The 21,271-nt window shown below is 43.3% G+C and overlaps 2 protein-coding genes across 2 annotated transcripts in view; one reads left to right on the forward strand and one right to left on the reverse strand.

Moving 5' to 3' along the window:
• Nucleotides 1-1,248: 1,248 nt before the first annotated feature.
• Nucleotides 1,249-8,935, reverse strand: STAP1 (signal transducing adaptor family member 1). Its single transcript, XM_010561065.1, has 8 exons — nucleotides 8,798-8,935; nucleotides 6,318-6,389; nucleotides 5,514-5,627; nucleotides 4,761-4,817; nucleotides 3,687-3,847; nucleotides 2,926-3,054; nucleotides 2,210-2,279; nucleotides 1,249-1,359 (listed from the first exon to the last, which is right to left on the reverse strand). Exons 1-8 carry the CDS (start codon nucleotides 8,933-8,935, stop codon nucleotides 1,249-1,251), a joined length of 852 nt encoding a protein of 283 aa, XP_010559367.1.
• Nucleotides 8,936-12,888: 3,953 nt separating this feature from the next.
• Nucleotides 12,889-21,271, forward strand: part of CENPC (centromere protein C) — a 31,903-nt gene continuing 23,520 nt past the window's right edge. The window contains exons 1-6 of the mRNA XM_010561066.1: nucleotides 12,889-12,903; nucleotides 15,220-15,266; nucleotides 16,471-16,532; nucleotides 16,864-16,961; nucleotides 18,046-18,130; nucleotides 18,235-18,442. Of these exons, the coding sequence (XP_010559368.1) occupies nucleotides 12,889-12,903; nucleotides 15,220-15,266; nucleotides 16,471-16,532; nucleotides 16,864-16,961; nucleotides 18,046-18,130; nucleotides 18,235-18,442 (515 nt within the window). The remainder of the gene's footprint in view (nucleotides 12,904-15,219; nucleotides 15,267-16,470; nucleotides 16,533-16,863; nucleotides 16,962-18,045; nucleotides 18,131-18,234; nucleotides 18,443-21,271) is intronic.

Here is a 21,271-nt window from a genome sequence, read left to right on the forward strand (position 1 = left end):
AGCTGTCTTCAGCTGAGCTCTGTGAATGCTCCTCCAACCACTGTCAGAGAAGAGGTGTGGTTTATTTGGTTGGGTTTTTTTTTAAAGAAAAAAGCCAGGCTCTGGAGCTAGTCATCACTAACTATGAAAGAGTGTAGCTCAGCAGTGGGTACCCATCCTGTAAGCACTTTATTCAGTCCAGCTGCCTGGCAGAACTTAGTGGCTAAAAATACTAAACTTGGATCTTACTGCTGATCACTTTAAGGTGCTTGTTTTGAAGGCTAGATCCCCAGTTTCCAAGAAGATGGATGCTGTGCCTAAGGCTTGGTGGGGTCCCACAGCTGTTTGGTATGATCAGCAGGGCTCTTCACTGCCTTCCCTTATTACCAGCTGTGCAGTCTCATCCTCCTGTGCACTCACTGGGGCTTGTCTCAGCCCATGAAGAAGGTAGTTCAGAGAGCTTAACCAACACAGACACTAACTTATTTTTGTTTCGTTTCCTGAAGTAGCCCACAGCAGGTTCTAATGAACACCCCTGCTGACATGTAGAAGGGGTAGGAATGTTCAGCTGGGCAGGAAGATGTCTCAGTTTGCTTGAATTTATGCCTTCCCTTGGTTGCATGACATGGGAGATGCCCCAGCTGCCTTACTCTGGATGTTCTAGGTCCTGTAAGGCTTGCGTGACCTTGCAACCAGGAACCAGGTTGAGAACCAGGAACCTCCAGTTTAAGCTACTCAGACTTGTATTTTTCTGCTTTTTGGTCTGTATTGCACCTCTGGCAATGCTCAAAGCCCCAGCAGAGGTGAGGCGTCCCTGCTGTCTCTGTGGGATGTCATAAATGGCACTGACACTGTTACAAGTGAGTAGACAAGAAATGGGGTTTTTAACACTACAAGTTTATTGCACTGTGAGCCAGTGACAGAATTGAGCCCACAAACACTGTCTGCCTAATTTCATATTTTTCTATTGCATTTTGCGGGGGCAATGCATCCTCTCTTTCCCACTCCTGTTTTTTTTTTTTTCCTTTTTCTGTATTTAATCTTCTGCAGGAATTGGGGTTACTTGCCCTCCCCAAATCTCAGAAGTTTCTCTGGGAGAAGCTGCATCGCATTCTCGGTTTAGGGCCAACAGAGCTGTTCTAGAAATTGAGAGAGAGCTTGGGGAATGCCTTCTGTTTATCTTCAATAGTGTGGAGTTCCTGTGCTGCTTCTCCTGCCTTTCTTTTAGCAGGACCATTCCTGTGTGTGCCTTCAGCAACCAGCTTGCTTTCAGAACACTGGGTCCTCTGCAGTGCGCGTCTGCCTGACAAATGGCTTCAGTTTCCCTCGAGTTTGGGTCACAAAGTAATCGATAACATCCTGAAGGCTTGGGAGTGTCACCTGTTTCACCAAAACCAAAAAACACCCAGACAGACAAACAAAAAAACCAAAACCACCAAATAAAACATGCTACCTGAGTTGAGAATACATTTTCAAAAATCTGCTGGCAGGCTGGAACCCCTAGCAACATTTCTCAAACAACTGGTACTGGATTTACAGTCAGCATTTGGATGCAGTGAGGTCTAGGGCAGCCCGCTGCAATCGATGTTAACATTTTGACGCTTGAACATATAACTCCTTCCCCTCCATCAAATGAGTAAACAAACCAGAAGTGAGATCGCTCTCTGCACTGTTATGCTCTTCAATGATGGCTGATGCTTTTTTCAGCAGATAGTGTAACAGCAGATGCTTTTTCAAACCCAATAGGATGTTTCTCAGGCCATGAGTTAAACATGTCTTAAGTGGAAGAAAACTGTTTTAAACCAAATAACAGGGTCCATACAGTCTTGCTCACACTTCAACTAAGGTAATTTTATTTCTCAAAGTTACACGGAGTGCATTTTGAGCTTTCTCTAGCTGCAATGAGAGCTCAGTTTTGATACTTAGTACTGAAGCCTGAGTTGAAAAAAAAAAAAAGAATTGAGCAATCTTGGGTGTTTTGTGAGTGGCTTGATTTTTATTTTTGTTAGAAGATGCTGATGGGGGGGGTGTTCCTATTTTTCTAGTTCTTAAAAAACCAACTTGTTCTTTGAGATCAGGTTAGTTGGACTAAGAGGAGAGGTGAACTCTCCACATACTTTGCTTTGATTCACAAATTATAGTTAGGAATTTACTAGGGCTTTTCTAATTTTCTGCAAAGTGCTATTTCTTAACACCTGCTTAAGAATCTTTAACAAGGGAATTTACTCACCGGTCTTTCCAATTCGACAATGTAACTTGTTCCTGTGGACATCACTTTGTAGTGCTTTAAGCGTGGGGCACTGAAAGAAAATGAAAGTTGATATGCTGCCTGAAATGAAATACTTTTGATGTATTGTTGTCATTATAAACTCCTCTGTAGGAGCAATGGGTGTGCTTTGTAATATCCCCAGAGCTTACTGAAGTGTGTGGCAGGGTTTGTTTTTTTTCCCATTTTAGTTTAGAAACACTGAGAACTGCAAATGTCATTCCTGGTGTCTCAGATGCTTCTTGTTCTGAAGTTCTGCAAAAGCTAAAACATGGCAATTCAGTCGAAATATATTTGGATTAAGTTACTGTTAGAAAATACTTGTCTCATTTTTTATTGTTCATTTTACAAAGGGGTACAGCTTGTTCCATTTTCATTCTGTGTGATGATTTCTTAAACTGAGTAGGGTCTCATGGCAAACAGGGGAAGCCCATTTACCCAAGGGAATGGGCTTTTGCTGGCTGATCTTTATTGCTTCTTTGTTAATCTAACTGGCTTTGGAGGAGGAGAGAACCAAGAAATCGGTCTCAGGCCTGCCCCTGCTGCCTCATTTTCCTTTCTCAAAATAGCCTGAAGACAAGGCATGTGTTTCACTTGTCAACTCTGGGTATTAAGAATTCAGTTTTTAATACAGCGTATGCTAGTTAAGACTGAGATAATATATCATGGAATCAACCTACTCCAGCTCGTGTCGGATAGTGATTGCGTAGTTCTTGCTGTCGCTGCTGGGACGCAGGATTAAATTCCCACATGAAGGGTTCTTTTCTAACATCTCTTTTGCTTCTTGCCAAGACACTGCATAGAAACACCTTCATAGAAGGGATGAGAGAAACGGCATGAATGTGAGTTACACTGGCAAGACCACGTCATTCTGAGCTGCATGAAGAGATGTGGTCTACCAGGCTAATACCTCTTCATAGTGCTAGGCTTATCCAGGGTAACTAGCCATGGCTGCCAAGAGGCATGGCATCTGAGGGACTCTTGCTCATTAATGCTAACAATAAGAGCATAATTCAGGACAGCAGTGCTTTGGCCTTCTGAGAGAGAAAGTGAAGCTTTTGTACAGGTATGATGCTTTCTGGACCCTTGGAAAGAATGTGAGAAGAGTAACCTGGATTTACCTTGAATTTCTCAATGGTAATCAGCACTTTCTTAGAAGGGCAGATACAGCAGCCCAATGTGTGGCTTTCTGAAAAGTTTTTTAAGCATAGCAATATGCTGCACATAGCCTTTTCAGAACAAAAGGCATGTAGGAAAGCTGCAGGAATAATCTTTCTCTTAGGAAATCCCTATAAAGGTCTTAAGGTAGATTTTGTTCATTTAATGTTATAAAAACCTTGTGCAACAGCTGAATTTTGAACCTCTGCATGGAAATAATACTTTGAAAGAAGGGAAGGCTCTTTAGTCAGGTTGGGGTTTGCATAGTTCAGTGACAGCTTACGCTGGCATAGTGGTCAATATACTGCTGGGTGGGCTTTTGCGGTTCAAGGATGCGCTGGAACAGTTGTTAAGTATAATTCTTCTTTTCTTTTCCTTCTCTAGCACTTCATGCATTCTTGTAAGTTGCCCAGGTAGTAATGACTCATCTGGTGGAACAGACAGCTGAAAATGAACAGCGTAATTGAAAAGAAAATGAAAGAGTGGACAAACATTGTGAGGAATTGTTTCTGTGTGTGCATCATAATTAATCTCTGAGCGCAGCTGTGCAGGAATCTTTCTTACCTGCTTGGTTTAAGCAGCTGTGATAATCCAGAAGGTTTGGATATGCCTCTGCTTTGGATAAAATGTTGCACATGTGTTTTTGTTAGAATAGTGAAATAAGGATATCTGTGTCCTGATTTAGAAAAGATGTGCGTTGACGGAAGTGGAAATTATGTAAGAATCCACAACGGTATTTTGCAGTTGCTATACTGCAAAAGACTGTCTAAATGTAATTTAACCTGTTTCAGCCATCCTCAGCTATTTAAGTGATTCAACTAGGCCAGTGTCATTTGTGAACAAACTTCATTTATTTTTCCACTGGTCATTATCAAAGAGGGTCTTGCTATTTTCAAAGTGCATTTAGCTAAGAAGAATAGTAGAATAAAACACAGGGCTGAGGGGTTCTCCAAAATGTGCAGTTCGGCCACTTTTTTGGTTATGCCTTTATCCCGTGATAAAGACCTAGAGAGTTGTCTTGGAGCAGGCTCCCTTTTTCACAACTGCAGGGGACGGACTTGTGCTAGAAGTCTTTTCCTTCCTGGACAGCAGACAGTGGTTTGGGAACTGTGTCTGAGTAGATACCATGGCAGAGTGTGTATTACAGATGCACTGGGGTTAAATCAGCCTGAATTTTGCTCTCCTCAGGAAAAAAAAAAAGAAAAAGCAAAACCAACAAAACCCCTCAACAGTTTAGTGTGTGCAAACACCTTAGAATCAGGCTTTGTGCCTGTGGAAGCCAACTTCTGGCACGCATGAAGACAAACCCCCTTACAGACACTTTTGACATGAAGTGAGATATAAAACTCTTCCATACCTTTGTTACAGTGAGAATAAAACCCTTCCATTCTTTCCCACATTCGCAGTCATTAGCCTGAGAGAACAGAAAATGATGGTGTAAGAACGACTACAGCAACAACAAAAATGTATATTTCATGTAGAAGCCTCAAATAACTCTCACCCTTTTAGAAGTGTCATGCCTGGAAATGAGCTCCCTGCCAAGCTACAACACACTGAAACCCTGCACTTCCCCAGTACTTCATGTTCAATTAGAGGGAGAGGACAGAGGTGGGAAGGTAAAAAAATTCATGCGCTCTCTTGGAGTAAAAGTAGAAGGTTATGTGGATCCAAGGAGGCCATGCTAAGGAGATAGGTGAGTCTCAAGTATAAAACCTAGAAGGATAGTTACTGAGCACCACAATCTGTATGGCTTCTGAATGGTGGGGTGTTCAGATGCTTTATCTCCTTCTTGGTTTTACAGGTGACATGGGCCTGTCAGTGTGATACTTCCCAGTTTCTCTTGGGTATTTTCTTGTGCAATTCTGCTCGGTCCATATTCCCAGGTACTCCTGAGAAAAACTTCTGATGGCTCGAGGGGCGGTTTCCCTGGTGTTAAGTTCCTTTGCCCTGCCTCCCTCTCTGCCTGCCTTTTGGTGCTGCCCAGCTGCAGGCTGTACGCTTGCTTAGATGTCGAGACGCCAGCTCTACTCCCACACCAAAATGGAGCTCTGAATATCTGTATGAGGTAAAGTATTGAGTGGCTTACAAATCACAGTCTTCCTCTTTTTACCTTCAGTTCTACTTCCTCATTTGACAGCATCAGGATGAACTGTCCAGAGCCATTTTCATCTGGATAAACATTGGTTGCTGAAGCCAAAGTTGATATATCTAATTTCTGTGAGTACTAAGGAAGGGGGAAAAGAGAAATAGCACAAGTTGTAATTTTCACAAAAAATCTAGCTGCTCTCCAAAGGAATCTGTTTAGAAGAAAATAGATTGAAACTTTTTTTTTCTGCTAGAACTTGGGTTAAGTTAACTGACAGATGAGCCAAAGCTCAGTCCTTTGCTTCTGCTTACAGAAGCTCTTCTCACCAACAACGTACTTGCTGGATTTTTCCCATCCTAATCTTCATAATCACAAACAGATGAAATCCAGGAGACCTCCCTGAGTATTTGCTTTGTGACTCCAACTAAACTCTCAGCCAGAGTACACGATAATGATACCAAGGACTTTCTCCTCAGCTGCATAAAGGAAAGTCATGTTACACACCACAATAATTTTACCCTTGTGTACAGCTGAGGAAAAAGGACTTGGTAAAATTATGGAGCAATATGGATACATTTGTAGCTCAAGTGCCAAAAAAATACTCCTTTTTTGTTTTGATGAGGCAAACTAATATGCTATAGTTTGTTTCACACTGTTTTGTTTTTTTTGATCTCAGCCTTTCTGTTACAATGTTCAGTACTATTTTTTTGGACTATACAGATGAGAGAGGAAAGGGTACTGAGAGGTGTTGGGAGTACATAAGGATTACTTGAACATAACTGATGCACTTAATCAGATGGGTAGTTACATAGATAGCACATAACTCACTGTTGGGGCTTTCTTATCATCATAAAGGAAGAGCATAGTTCCTCTGAGTTCTGTCCAATACACTCTAAATTCCTGTTGGAAAGGAGGAAGTGACAGTTTGTGAACACAATCTTTTCTGTTCCGACAAAATGCTGAAAGTGAAAGAACTGCTAAGGAAAAACTGTGTCATCACATGTTAGTTTTCAGTATTTTAAAGATCATTAAAGAGCAAGTATGTATTTCGCTGGCAGTTGATGCAAAAAAAGTTCAGTAAGTAATTCTTTACAGGCAAAAAGATACATGGGCTCTAGGTTTTATTTTCTAGTATCCTAATCCAGCATGGACCTAGAAAACTTTTACTTTTAACTAATTTAAATGCTTTAAACGTTTGTCAACGGTTTGTCAAAACAATTTAAAGGGGGTATGTAATAGAAGTCAAATATATTTTAAATGGCACTTTAGAATCTTGCTCTCCCTAAAAGGCATACAAGTGGAAAATAGTGCAAGATGAACATGTGTAAAGACTCCAATCTTCTGAACACCATTCTCTTGAAGTGCCTACTTGCATTGAATTTTGATCCTGCCAGTTTACTTGCTATAGGGAGAAGATTATGGAGCTTGATGGTAGTCTGACCTATTAACTGGACTTCTTGCATTTGAAGTGGTATTTTACAGGCTTTGTCTTTAAATTATGACTATGGCAAGTACAATTGCCCACTTCTTCTAACTGTTCCCTAATCAGTCATGCCAGAGTGACAGGAAAGGTTTTTCTTTTTTCATGTGCCCCTGATACCCTGAGAACTATAGTGGTTACAGGACACTCAATTGGGAAAGCAACTTCTGTAAAACAGAAACTGTTCGGTTTTCAGTTTACTTACCTGTTTTGTGTTTGTTGTTTGGTTTTGGGGTGGGGTGGGGTGTTTTTGTCTGGTTCTTGGTTTTGTGGGGGGTTTTTTTGAGGTGGGGGTTTAAAACACAGTCACAAAAACTGGGAAAAGAAATAATTTGTGAAGTCTGACAGGTCATAGAAATTACAGTGAGCAACATTCCCTAGACTATCCTGTAGGTGATCCTTGCTCTTTACGCTGCTAGCTCCTAACTAGTCTTTCTGGTGGTTTCTGTCAAATTACTAGTGTAAAATTTCTATAGCACTCAGCCTCTGGACCCCAACCTCTGAACACTGCAGTGTTGTGTTAAGGTGAATGTCCTTGTTAAACCATCTGTCCTTGGCAAAGTTAATGAAGGCTGTGAATACTTGCTGTGGTATGGGCCTGGATGTCATGGGAAATTTTTGAACTGCACCTTATGAACTGGGCTTTCTGCTCTATGGAAATGTAGTAATAGTAGTTGCTGAGGAGTACTTGTTATAGCCAGGAGTATGTTTTTCGCTTGGGTATCTGGTCTCTCAAAAGTGATAATACACCTCATCAGTCCCATATAAGTCTCTTCGGATTGGCTGTGTATTATTGCTTTGCCCTGTTAGGTTTTGTTATTCCAGTATGGTAGTTACTGAATTTCAGAAGGAAGGATTTTTCAGGGGGAAAAAAAGGTTTTATGTGAAAGGATATAAATAAAGGAACGTAACAGGGAGCTTTATTAAGCTTGCAGCTGTCCTCCTGCTAGATACAATGAAGTAATGCATTAATAATTTCTAGTGCTGCAGAAGAATTAATAGTAAAATTATTAGTCTACTTTTTTGTTTCATGGAGTTCCTGTTTTCTGTGGTACCTGGTTGATTCTGTGTTTGTGAACTACTATGCTATTTTGGTCTTTTAGCACTGCGTGACTCTCATTTTCTCTACTCCGTCTGTGCTTCTCCATCTACAGAGATGTGAGCGTAGGTAGGGTAAAAATTACTTTGTAACCCTCAATACAGGGACTGTCATTATCAAGTGCTAAGAAAGGGCAATCAGCTTGACTAGGGACGTGCTCTGAACATACATGCTATTGTAACATACACAAGCATGTAGGCGGTTACAGATTTGCGTCTTAAATAGTTATCTTAGGTCAAAAAACTCCACTCTTATTTTCCGTTAGTCCACGTATCTTAAATCATCAGCCCTTACTAATAAGAATAAAAAAGATGTAGAGAATCTCACATATACCTCAGGTGGCATGTTACTGAAGACTTCGGGATGGATACTGTTCTCCAGTAAATGGAGGATGCGTCACAGCAATATAACTGTGTCAAACTTTGCTCTTGGTATTAAAAATATTGCATTAGCTTTTCACCATGGTGGTAGCTATGAAATCAGTCAAACTCAATCCACATTTCAGTAGGTAATAGTAAATTATAATGGGATTCTGGAGATATTGATGGTTACCTTACATAATTTATTTTACTTCTCCCTGTCCAAGTAATATGAACAGAAATAACTAGATATCATTATTTCAGTGCAACCATTTGTGTCAGCCAGTGCTGAGAAACATCTCCCCCCATAAACCTGTAGCTCCCAGCAATACATTTTTGAAGAAATATTTCAACACATCCACTTCCTTACCTGGCATTTTGAGTGCCGGACAGACAGGTAACCTTGGAAGTACAAAGGCAGACCGGTGATGCTCTGCCTCACCTGGAAGATCCGCCGGGGGGCTGGCTGAGGAATTTCCTCAGGGTGTTCTCTAATGCCTCTCAGCATCCTTTGGGTTGCTGTGCTCTCCCCCCGCCACTCCCGTTGTTCTCAGTCTGCTCTGTATCAGCCTCAGCCAGGAAACTCACCCTGGTGAGAGGGGGGAAAAAGCAGCACCTCAAAGAGGAAGTCTGTGTTCTTGCTTTTAGGTCAGCACACACCAATGACTCTTTGTGTGGTGTATGATCATGGGGTGAACCAGACTGAATGGATTAAAAGGATCTTTTCCTTTACAGTGCTCTCCTCGGGTTTGCTCAAGGGGAGACATTCAAAAGATGAGCATGCTGGTACAAAAGTGCATCATTACTGTGATGGGTGTCACCTGGAGGTCTTGGTGGAAAAGCCTGCTTTTTATGGCATACAGCACTGGACTTTTCATGGGCTGCTGCCAGGGAGGAGATTGCTTTTAGCTGCCTCTGAAATAATATTTAAATTTTTCATTGGGAATGTGGATTAACGTTGAGACTATCAGAGTTGAACTTTCTTTAGCAAATGGCTAGGGGCATTACAGGACTCTAAAAGGAATATTGAAAATAAATCTGCTATGATTGTTTATAACTGGCAAGGATAAATCAGCTTCGTAATGTGCATCCTTTACTGGATGCAGAGGGGAACATTGCTACCAAAGATGAGGAAAAGGCTGAGATACTTAATGCCTTCTTTGCCTTAGTCTTTAATAGTGAGACCAGTTATCCTCAGGGTACTCAGCCCCCTGAGCTGGAAGACAGGGATGGAGAGCAGAATATACCCCCCATAATTCAGGAGGAAATAGTTAATGACCTGCTATGCTGCCTGGACATTCACAAGTCTATAGGACCAGAGGGGATCCATCTAAGAGTACTGAGGGAGCTGGTGGAGGAGTTTGCCAAGCCACTCTTCATCATTTATCAGCAATCCTGGTCAACAGGGGAGGTCCCAGATGACTGGAGGCTTGCCGATGTGACATCCATTTACAAGAAGGGTTGGAGGGAGGATCCGGGGAACTACAGGCCTGTCAGTCTGACCTTGGTACCCGGGAAGATTATGGAGCAGTTCGTCTTGAGTGCGCTCACATGGCATGTGCAGGACAACCAGGGGATCAGGCCCAGCCAGCATGGGTTCATGAAAGGCAGGTCCTGGTTGACCAACCTGATCTCCTCCTATGACCAGGTGACCTGCCTAGTGGATGAGGGAAAGGCTGTGGATATTGTCTACCTGGACTTCAGTGAGGCCTTTGACACCATCTCTCATGGCATACTCCTTGAGAAGCTGGTGGCTCAAGGCTTAGACAAGTGTGCTCTTCGCTGGGTAAAAAACTGGCTGGCTGGATGAGCCCAGAGGGTTGTGGTGAATGGAGTCAAATCCAGCTGGCAGTGGGTCACAAGTGGTGTTCCCCAGGGCTCAGTATTGAAGCCAGTTCTGTTTGATATCTTTATTAATGATCCGGACGAGGGGATTGAGTGCACCCTCAGTAAGTTTGCAGATGACACCAAGTTGGGTGGGAATGTTGATCTGCTTGAGGGTAGGAAGGCTCTACAGAGGGATCTGGACAGGCTGGATCGATGGGCTGAGGCCAATTGTATGAGGTTCAACAAGGCTCAGTACTGGGTCCTGCACTTCAGTCAAAACAATCCGATGCAGCGCTACAGGCTTGGGGAAGAGTGGCTGGAAAGCTGCCCAGCAGAGAAAGACCTGGGGGTGCTAGCTGACAGCCAGCTGAATATGAGCCAGCAGTGTGCCCAGGTGGCCAAGAAGGCCAACGGCATCCTGGCCTCTATCAGAAATAGTGTGGCCAGCAGGAGCAGGGAGGTGATCGTTCCCCTGTACTGGGCACTGGTGAGGCCGCACCTCGAGTACCGTGTTCAGTTTTGGGCCCCTCACTACAGGAAAGACATTGAGGTGCTGGAACGTGTCCAGAGAAGGGCAACGAAGATGATGAAGGACCTGGAGCACAAGTCCTATGAGGAGCGGCTGAGGGAACTGGGGTGGTTTAGCCTGGAGAAAAGAAGGCTGAGGGGAGACCTTATTGCTCTCTACAACTACCTGAAAGGAGGTTGTAGTGAGGTGGGTGCTGGTCTCTTCTGTCAGGTGGCTGGAGATAGGATGAGAGGAAATGACCTGAAGTTGTGGCAGGGGAGGTTTAAATTGGATATTAGGAAAAATTTCTTTACTGAAAGTGTTGTCAGGCATTGGAACAGGCTGCCCAGGGAAGTGGTTGAGTCACCATCCCTGGAGGTATTCAAAAAGCAAGTAGACGGGGTACTCCAGAACATGGTTTAGTGGGCATGGATTATGGTTGGACTCAGTGATCTTGCAGAACATGGTTTAGTGGGCATGGATGATGGTTGGACTCAATGATCTTGAAGATCTTTTCCAACCTAAACGATTCTATGATTCTATGTAGGAGGATGACTTTCATTGTGAAAGAGCTAATATAGCAAAGCCTTTAAAGAAATTGTGAAGGGAAGTGGTAGTTCAGGAATGAAGTGTTGGTCCTGATGAAATGAGGGGTGAAACTCCCATCAATTTCACAGAACCATGATGTTTAACTTAGTTGCTGGCCTTCCCCTTAGCGGTCAGAAAGAATAGGGATGAAAAGACTTGGTGTTTCAATGGTGGTGGCTACCAAATGCAAAGCAAACATCATTTTAAAAAAAAAAAGGCTTGTTTTTTGTTGAACATCTTTATGGCCTTTTCTGTTTCTCAGCTGTGTGTCGGTGTAAGACGAGTACATAATTAGCTGATAAGGTGATCTATGATAGATCAGATAGCTGCCAACCAACTCTAGCAGAAGAAGAGTTCGGTCCTGCATGTGAAAGTAAATACTCCATGTCATCTCTAAAAATGGCTGGGGACAGGTACATGTTCTCAGATTTTGGCTAATTTGCAGATTTTTGTACATGTTCTCTATTGATTGTGCTTAAATGGCAGAATTTGTCTTTGCTGTTGAACATTGCAGAAAAGCTAATGACCATGGGTACCTGCACCTTTGCTTTGCAAGGCTGATGACGACAAGCCAGCACTTAGTCCACTGTTTGCCAGTGTGTGATAAAAAGCATCATTTAAAATAATATTTTTGGGCTGTCTTTTGCAGATACTGTAAGATATTGTGGATATGTTATGTTCTCAAGCAGTTGTTTTTGCTCATTGTTGAGTTCTTCACTAATTCTTCTCCAGGTTGTTTAGCCTGCAGAAAAGGAGGCTGAGGGGAGACCTTATCGCTCTCTACAACTACCTGAAAGGAGGTTGTAGCGAGGCGGGTGTCCGTCTTTTCTCCCAAGTTACAAGTGATAGGAGGAGAGGAAACGGCCTCAAGTTGTGCCAGGGGAGGTTTAGACTGGATATTGGGGAAAATTTCTTCACTGAAGGGGTTGTCAGGCATTGGAACAGGCTGCCCAGGGAAGTGGTTGAGTCACCATCCCTGGAGGTATTTAAAAGACATGTAGATGTGGCACTTAAGGCCATGATTTAGTGGTGGACTTGGCAGTGTTAGCTTTACAGTTAGACTCGTTGATCTTAAAGGTCTTTTCCAGCCTAAATGATTCTATGATTCTAATGTTTTAAAGAAAAAACTGCGACCCGCTGTGGTGACTGTAGGTGTAGCGTTTAGAAAAGCGAGGATTTGAACTGGCGTTTCTCACGAGGCAAAAAAAGAACAGCACTACCGCCCTCCGCCTCTCCTCAGGGAAGGAAAGGTGCTCTGAGGGGTGAAGCGCGGGGGGGGGAGGGGGGGTGGAAGAGCCGCTGCCTCTTGCGCAGGCGCGACAACGGCCCGCCGCGTTCGCGCGAACCGAAGCAACCTCCCTCGCTGGCGCGCGGCGGCCGCCGACCAATGGCGGGGGGGAAAGGGGGCGTGGCCGGTGCGCTGCCGGTGCGCAGCGGGAAGGCGCCCGAAGTTTGAAAGCGGCGGGAGGTTCGCCGGGGCGATGGCTCGGCCGGGTCCCGCGGCCGCGGTGTTTTCGGCCTCGTCGCGGCGGCCTGGGATGGCGGAGGCTTTGGTGAGAGAGCGCGAAGCGGCGGCGAGGGGGGAAGGGGGGGCGGCTGTGGGGGGCAGTGGCCGTTCCCTTCCGTAACAGTGGCGGCGCGGCCTTCTCCTCACTGCGCTCCTGAGGGGCGGGCCCGTCCTTTCGAGCCTGAGGGCGCGGTGGGGCTCTGCGCGTTACCCGCTTCCGCCCGAGAAGAGCGGGGCGGGGGTTAGTGCTCTGCCCTCCTCCCTCTTGGCGCCGGTTGCTGGCACAAGCGCTTCTGTTCTGAGGGCTTGTCTGTTGGGACCCCCGTTTCCCTTAGGCTGCCTGCAGCTGCGCCTGTCGCTCGTCTCTGGAGACCTTCCTTTCACCGGTTAGCGTGTAAAGAACCAGCGACTCTTGTCTAGACATGCTAGAGTGTGGTGGGTTGACCCTGGCTGGAGGCTGGGTGCCCACCAAAGCCTCTCTATCACTCCCCCTCCTCAGCTGGACAGGGGGGAGAAAATACAACAAAAGGCTCGTGGGTCAAGGTAAGGACAGTTTAATAAAGTGAAAGCAAAGGTCGCGCACAAAAGCAAAGAAAAACAAATGATGTTATTCTCTACTTCCCATCAGCAGGCGATGTCTAGCCACTTCCTGGGAAGCAGGGCTTCACTATGCGTAGTGGTTGCTCCTAAAGACAAAAATGCCCCCCTTCCGTCTCCTTTTACTTAGCTTTTATATCTGAGCTGATGTCATATGGTATGGAATATCTATTTGGTTAGTTTAGGTCAGCTGTCCTGGTTATGTCCCCTCCCAAGATCTTGCCCAGCCCCAGCCTACCATTGAGGGGGGACTAAACACTGGAGAGACAGCCTTGATGCTGTGCCAGCACTGCTCAGCAGTAGCCAAAACACTGGTGTGTTATTAACGCCTTTCTAGCTACTGATGCAGAGCACAGCGCTATGAGCGAGGGCTGCTATGGGGAGAATAAACTCCATCTCAGCCAGACCCAATACATAGAGACATACTATTCTTCTTCCTACCGTTGTCTGTCAGCAGTACACAGGGAGTTTAAGTTTTAAACGCTCATTATCTGTAGTGGGGTATGAACATAACGATAAACTGTTATAAGCTCTTCTAGATCCGTTGCAGGAATTTTTAATTTTCTTATACAAAAGGTTGCTTGTCAGTTGATTGTACTGCACGCTGCTGCAAGTGGAAGAAGTTTAAGCCTGAGAGACTGAGTTGCTGTGGAGTATGGCTCTGCACTGTTTCTGAAGTGATGACTTTTGGTCAGTCGTTTTCCCATGCGACCTAGAGCTTCTTCCTGCCATTTTAAGTTGATGTTGAAAATTTGCAGTGCAATAAATCCTTAAGTGGTTTTGGTTATTTTAATTGCCAGAAGTAATATTCAAAGAGGAATCACAAAGAAGTACAAAGTAATGTCAGTATGGCAAACTTAGGAAAAATGTGCTGAATTCTTTTGTATTAGGACTAGATAATCTCCATACTGCACATACACTTTCCGGTTTACACAAGTGAGGAAGAGGTCGTAATTGTTTTTCAGCTAAACAGGTAGAATTTTTTTGAGACATTTTCTTGTCACATTGGTGAAAAACTGCACTCTGCTTAGCTCTTCATTTTTTCTTGACTTGTCCTTCCTGTTTTTATCCTCTACAGTCTTTGTTCCCAGCTCAGTAGGCTGTATTTCATTTGTTGGCCTGGAAAGTAACACTGATAATATACTGTCATTTGAGTTATTACTACTGTAGTTGTGCTAATAGATGACTGGAGTCATGTCTGCTATATGAATGACTTTGATTATACGCGGGGTTCAAGTATATGAAGAAGTGCTGGGACTTAACTGAGAGTTTTACTATGGAACAGCTGATGTCCTCTCACTGCCTGTCAATGAGGTCTCGCCTGTGATAAACACAGGGTAAGAATCTCCATGTGAGCAGTTCTCAGAGCAGCAGATGTGTCATAAGGTTATGTCCTAGCTTGCTTTGTGGTAGTTCATTCATTCTTCTTACTTCAAAGATTGTATCTATAGTCATCACAGAAATGTTAAGTAAATCCTTAGGTTCTCTGATTACTGTCATGTAAGTTTCTTACAAGTCTCTCTGACTTTAAATGCAACAGATGCTTGACGATTCTTGAGGAAAGCTGAATTTCTGGCAGTTGTCACAGGGGTTGTAGCTACTTGGCATTCTAAGAAAAACAGGGCTGCAGTAACTCCCACTAGTTTCCGATGGATCGAGAATCCTCGAGACTTGCTTACATGAGAAACAGGAGGTTGGTCACTTATTTGTTTTTCTGTCGAATGTTACGAGTGCTTAGTAAAAATTGATTCTTATTTCTTCACAGAATCATTTTAAAAAAGAGTACAGAGCAAGATTCTGCCATGGAGGAGGGTAATTTACATTTAAAATTTTATTCTCAAATACAATTGTTTGGAGAACTTATGTTGATTTTTGTCCAAGAGCTTAATGTCAGAGCTATTGGGTGTATCTTATTAAACTGATCATATGATGTTTCACAAACTTATTGTATTTCTTAGCAGTGGGGGGAGCAAATTGTGCAGGGGGTGGGGGGCTGTGACAAAGCACCAAGGATTTCCTTTTAATTCCTCTGCTGAGGCAGCAGAACTGTGGTGTAGCTATACCTAAGCTACCCCTAACTAGGCTACCTGAGCACAGAAGCAGTAGTCTGTGCAAATATTTCACCTTTCGAGAGGTAGAGAAATGAAGCCCATACAGAGTTCTAGCTTATTTGGCCCTTGCTGGTAAATGTTAGAGGTGAGTTTGAGTATTGGCAGTGCTGTAGCTTTCTTTAAAGGCATGTCAGTAGTCTGTGAGCTTTTTGTTACTGGAATCCATTTTTAGACATGCATTTCATGAGCTTACCAAATCTACCGAAATACCTGTTTTTAAAGGCATATAATAATCATTATGGGGAAATACTCCATGGCTTTTCCCTTGTTATCTTGGTTTTGATCAACGTGGTCTGGCTAGTGGATCACTTCTGCCATTTTCATTTGTCCTGGGGAGGTTTGAAGTAGTAATCCAAGCAGCTGAGCCATTCGCTTGCTTACAAATTTGATACCTCAAGCCAATTCTTGCTGCTAAAACTTTTGTAGAAGCACAAAATAACTGTGGATAAGTGGTAGAAAGAGAAGCAGAGGGTTGAATACTTGTATGAAGGGATAGGTGTGCAGCCTATACATTTCATTTCTGGGCCTGCTGAGACTGGGTCATTGTGCAGGCAACATTACTTGAGGGTTGATTTTTTAAAAATTTATTTATTTCAAGCGAGAATTTCTATTCATCCCAAAGCTGTTTTACCTGAGAACTGTTGTAGTGGTTGTATGTTTTCTTTTATGTAAAAAGATTTTTTCAATCTCATCATATTCTGTGATAGTGGGGCTTTTTCTCCTGGAATCCTTATTTAGACAAGTTTTTTTGCAGATATCTCTGTATGGAAATGGTAGGTAAAATATATTGAAGTGGGGACTAGTGGAAATAATTTAAAATATTAAGAACTTTACTACTTTTATATTGCTGGGATAGGAACACTTAGTATTTTTGATTTAAATTTTTTTTTCCCCTTTTTTTCTAGAAATAAGATTGATGTACAGCCAGGTCAAAACGTACTGACAGTCATACAGGATTGTTTCGAAAGTAAGCTTTTATTTGGTGTTTTGCTTAATTTGCTGGTTAAAGGAAAAAAATAATTTCTTCCTTGTATTATATTTAGTGGTAAATAAATAGAAATAAAAAACAGAGATAAAATGGATAAAAGTAAAGTCTTTTTCACGGTCTTTAAAAGCACCCCAATCCCAGATGCTTAAAACTGTGTCTTAGCTGTCTTATGAAGGTAATCTTTCTCCCCAGTAGGTGGTTTCTTTCTTGTTTGGATTTACGTGACCTTGATGAGCCATAGCAACTTGTTAAAATAAATGAAACCTGGACAATTCCAAGAATCTCTTATTTATAGTTTTTTTCTTTATAGGTTGTAGCAGTGATCTTGAAATAAGCTCTCCAAGTGCAACCTGTTGCTCAACTCCTATCGTCAAAAATGAGAAGAGGACTTCAGTACAGAGCCAAAGGGTAAGTTAGTTATGGCAGTGTCGCAACATAGCATTGGGTACAGTTTCACTTGGGTATAAGTTTAGCTCTGTAGGATTTAGTTCTGTATGAGTGTTGAATGAATAAGCTCCATATATCACTTGTATTAGTATATAGGCTGTAATTTAACCTTCTGTAATAGTTGCTGGTAATGTTTTTTTCTTAGTTTGTTGTGCTCTAATAGTAAATATTCTATAACTAGATTTATTTAACAGATTATTTTCTTGGGTTTTTGCTAATATAAGCTTTTTCAGCTTTTTGTACAGGATAGTTAAATTTCTCATGGTCTCAGGTTGAAGCATGCTGCCTCATAACTGGTAGTGGGTATGGCTGTCTCGGACTCCACTGGGGTTGGTTTCTGTCACTTTGCCAGATATATGGACACAGTTCTTCCGATGGATAGTGAAATTGAAAGATGATTCTTGTATAAAAGCAGCTTGTCAACTCCTGATAAAGTTATCTGTACTATAAGTTTGTGCATCTGTAACTTTGTTGAAGAGTAGAAGCAAGTTGAAGGACTTGTTAATGTGCTGTCTGAGAGAATGATGCCAATAATCTAGTTTGTATATTTAGTTTTAATATTTTGATTCTAGTAGTTTTTTGTAAAACTAGGATATTTTATTAATGGCGGTGTTGAGAACAGACATCCTTTATAATGGTGTTTGTTTACTTCAGTCTGATGTTAGAATACTGTATAACCTCAAAGTGATTCTTGCAAAACCTCAGCCTGACTTAATTAAGGTGAATTAAATTGTTTAAATTAATTCATTCTAATGAAAAGAGTAAATAGCTTGCCTGTGGACTAGCAGGATGTCTGTTCAAAGCTGCAAATTGGTATTTACTGTACACACTGTTCTACCTGTTGTTTGAAATTCACAGTTTTAGAAAGTCTTAAGTGATAGAAAATTGAAGTGTTTAGTTAAAATAGAACTGTGCTTCAAATGAGTAAGAATTAAGGGAAGGAAATTATATTGTGTTCTGTAGAAATTTATATTCCTGTCAAAATACCGTTGCTTTACCAAATATTTTACTTTGTCTCATTTGTTATCAACTATAACAGCCAAAGGCAAGGTTAACTAACTCTGTGAAAAGAGCCTGTAATTCTGCAGAGTCCTTACCTGCATCACCACTGAAACCAGTGAGCAGCAAAGGTTGGTAGCACTATTATTGAATTAAGGTTTTTTTGGGTAACTGTTTTTGGGGATTTTGTAAGGTTTTGAGTAGAAGAATTAAACCTGTTCTATATATATGGCAGGATGGTCACCTCTGAAGCCTGCAATACATGATCACGTAGCTGATTCTGAAAAACCAAAGACTCCTGTGTCTGAAAGAGAAACAAATAATATGTTAAAAGATGTTGAAGCACTGTGCAAAAGTCCTGCCGCATCTTTGGATTCTGAGGATGATTATGGGGCTATTGGATCACCTCTTCTTCTGGAGGAAGCAAAAAGGTCTGTGCATATGTAAGTAGAGCTGAATGTGGTGGTGGTGGTGTCGTGTCTCCGGCCCCCCAGGCCCCTTATGGTAAATTAACACGGTGGTTTCAATCATTTATGAGTTTAGATTGTGAACTCATAATCCTAAGTTTTTCAGAAAATTTCTGTATCTGGGTTTAGAAAGGGCAAAACTCTTTTTTATTAAATATTCTACTTAGACCATAGGACTCGCTTTGAGAAACCTAGTCTGCTGGGGGCTGATGGGGCTCATCTGTCAGAGAAGAGGAGGACCATCTTTGGTCATAGGCTTGCCAAACTGGTGAAGAGGGCTTTAAACTAAAGTTGCTGGGGCAGTGGAACCTCAGTCCATCCCACTGCTACCACTTTGATGCCAGTGCGAGCAATAGGTGCCCAGAGCCTGGAGAGGGACCACAGGTCAGCAGGAGAGCCCCTGAAGAGCAGCACAGAGGAATTCCAGCCACTCCAGCCAGTAAGTCAGCTTTATTGGGGGCCCAGCTTAAATGCCTCTATGCAAATGCACGTAGCACAGGGAATAAACAAGAGGAGTTAGAGATGTGTGCATGCCTGCAGGGCTATGATCTTACTGGCATCACAGAGATGTGGTGGGATGGCTCCTATGACTGGAGTGTTGGAATGGAAGGATATAGGAAGGACAGGCAGGGGAGATGAGGAGGGAGTGTTGCCCTTGATGTCAGTGACCAGCTGGAGCGCATGGAGCTCTGCCTGGGAATGGATGAGGAGCCAATGGAGAGCTTATGGGTCAGGATTAAAGGGAGGGCAGGGACAGGTGACATAGTGGGAGTCTGCAACAAGCCACCTGACTAGGAAGACCAAGCAGATGAGGCCCTCCATAGACAGGTAGGAGCAGCCTCACGTTCACAAGCCCTGGTCCTCATGGGGGACTTCATCCACCCCGATAACTGTTGGAAGGACAACACAGCAGGGCATAAACAGTCCAGGAGGTTCCTGGAATGCATTGATGACAACTTACTTCTCCAAGTGATAGAGGAGCCAACAAGGAGAGGTGCTATGCTGGACCTTGTTCTCACCAACAAGGAGGGGCTGGTGGGGAATGTGAAGCTCAAGGGCCGCCTTGGCTGCAGCGACCATGAAATGGTGGAATTCAAGCTCCTTTAGGCAGAGAGGAGGGTGCACAGCAAGCTTGCTATCCTGGACTTGGGGCCTGGAGCACAAGTCTTAGGAGGAGCGGCTGAGGGAACTGGGGTTGTTTAGTCTGGAGAAAAGAAGGCTGAGGGGAAACCTTGTTGCTCTCTACAACTACCTGAAAGGAGGTTGTAGTGAGGTGGGTGCTGGTCTCTTCTGTCAGGTGGCTGGAGATAGGATGAGAGGAAATGACCTGAAGTTGTGGCAGGGGAGGTTTAGATTGGATATTAGGAAAAATTTCTTTCCCGAAAGTGTTGTCAGGCATTGGAACAGGCTGCCCAGGGAAGTGGTTGAGTCACCATCCCTGGAGGTATTCAAAAAACATGTAGACAGGGCACTTCAGGATGTGGTTTAGTGGGCATGGTTGATGGCTGGACTCGATCTTAAGTGTCTTTTCCAAACTAAACGATTCTATGACCAGGAGAGCAGACTTTGGCCTCTTCAGGGATCTGCTGCTTAGAGTACCATGGGATAAAGCCCTGGAGGGAAGAGGGGCCACAAAAAAGCTGGTTAATATTCAAGGAACCCTCCTCCAAGCTCAGGAGCAATGCATTCCAACAAAGAGGAAGTCAGGTAAAAACGCCAGGAGGCCTGCATGGATGAACAAGGAGCTCCTGGACAAACTCACACAAAAGGGAAGCCTATAGAGGGTGGAAGCAAGAACAGGTAGCCTGGGAGGAATACAGAGAAATTGTCCGAGCAGCCAGGGATCAGGTTAGGAAAGCTAAAGCCCTGATAGTATGTTCAGCCTGGAGAAGAGAAGGCTCTGGTGAGACTTTGTGGTAGCCTTCCAGTACCTAGAAGGGGCCTACAAGAAAGCCAGGGAGGGACTTTTTACAAGGGCATGTATTGATAGGAGAAGGGGTAATGGCTTTAAACTGAAAGAGGGTATATTCAGACTAGGTGTAAGGAAGAAGTTCTTCACTGCGAGGGTGGTGAGGCACTGGAACAGGTTGTGCACAGAGGCTGTGGATGCCCCATCCCTGGTGTCCCTGCCCATAGCAGGGGGGTTGGAACTAGATGATCTTTAAGGTCCCTTCCAATGCAAACCATTCTATGATTCATTCTATGATTCTGGTGATAAGGGTTGATTCCCAAACGTGCAGTACACAAGTGCAGGAAGCCTATTAGAATAGATTTGACCTACTTTTTTTCAGGAAAGTGCTCTAAATTATCAGCTTCTCAGTCTAGACTTATTCAGTGAGTCCTATTGACAGTGTTTACCTTAAAAGCTAACAAAAAATTTGATAAAGCAGAGATGAGCAGTCATTGTTCCTCTTGCTCTGAATATACAAATGTTTTATACAGAGTAGAACAACTTTAGTTGTGATCATTATCTCCTCTTTGGAAAACTTGAAGCCCAGGTGTAATAGTGGCCAGTGGTCCCAGCCACAGTTCTTTCCTGGAGGACCGATCTCCGGGGTAGATCATAGAGAGGGACTGACACTGATCCCACTGACTCCCATTGATGGAGTGAGATTGGGAAGAGAGTGCACCTAAGGTCTGGGAAGCCTGACAATTTCTTGTGGTGGGTTAACCCTGGCTGGACGCCAGGTGCCCACCAAAGCCGTTCTATCACTCCCCCTCCTCAACTGGACAGGGGAGAGAGAATGTAACAAAGAGCTTGTGGGTCGAGATAAGGACAGGAGAGATCACTCACCAATTACCATC

The sequence above is a fragment of the Haliaeetus leucocephalus genome, unplaced genomic scaffold (assembly GCF_000737465.1).
Source record: "Haliaeetus leucocephalus isolate CR32 unplaced genomic scaffold, Haliaeetus_leucocephalus-4.0 Scaffold140, whole genome shotgun sequence".
Classification (NCBI taxonomy): Eukaryota; Metazoa; Chordata; class Aves; order Accipitriformes; family Accipitridae; genus Haliaeetus; species Haliaeetus leucocephalus.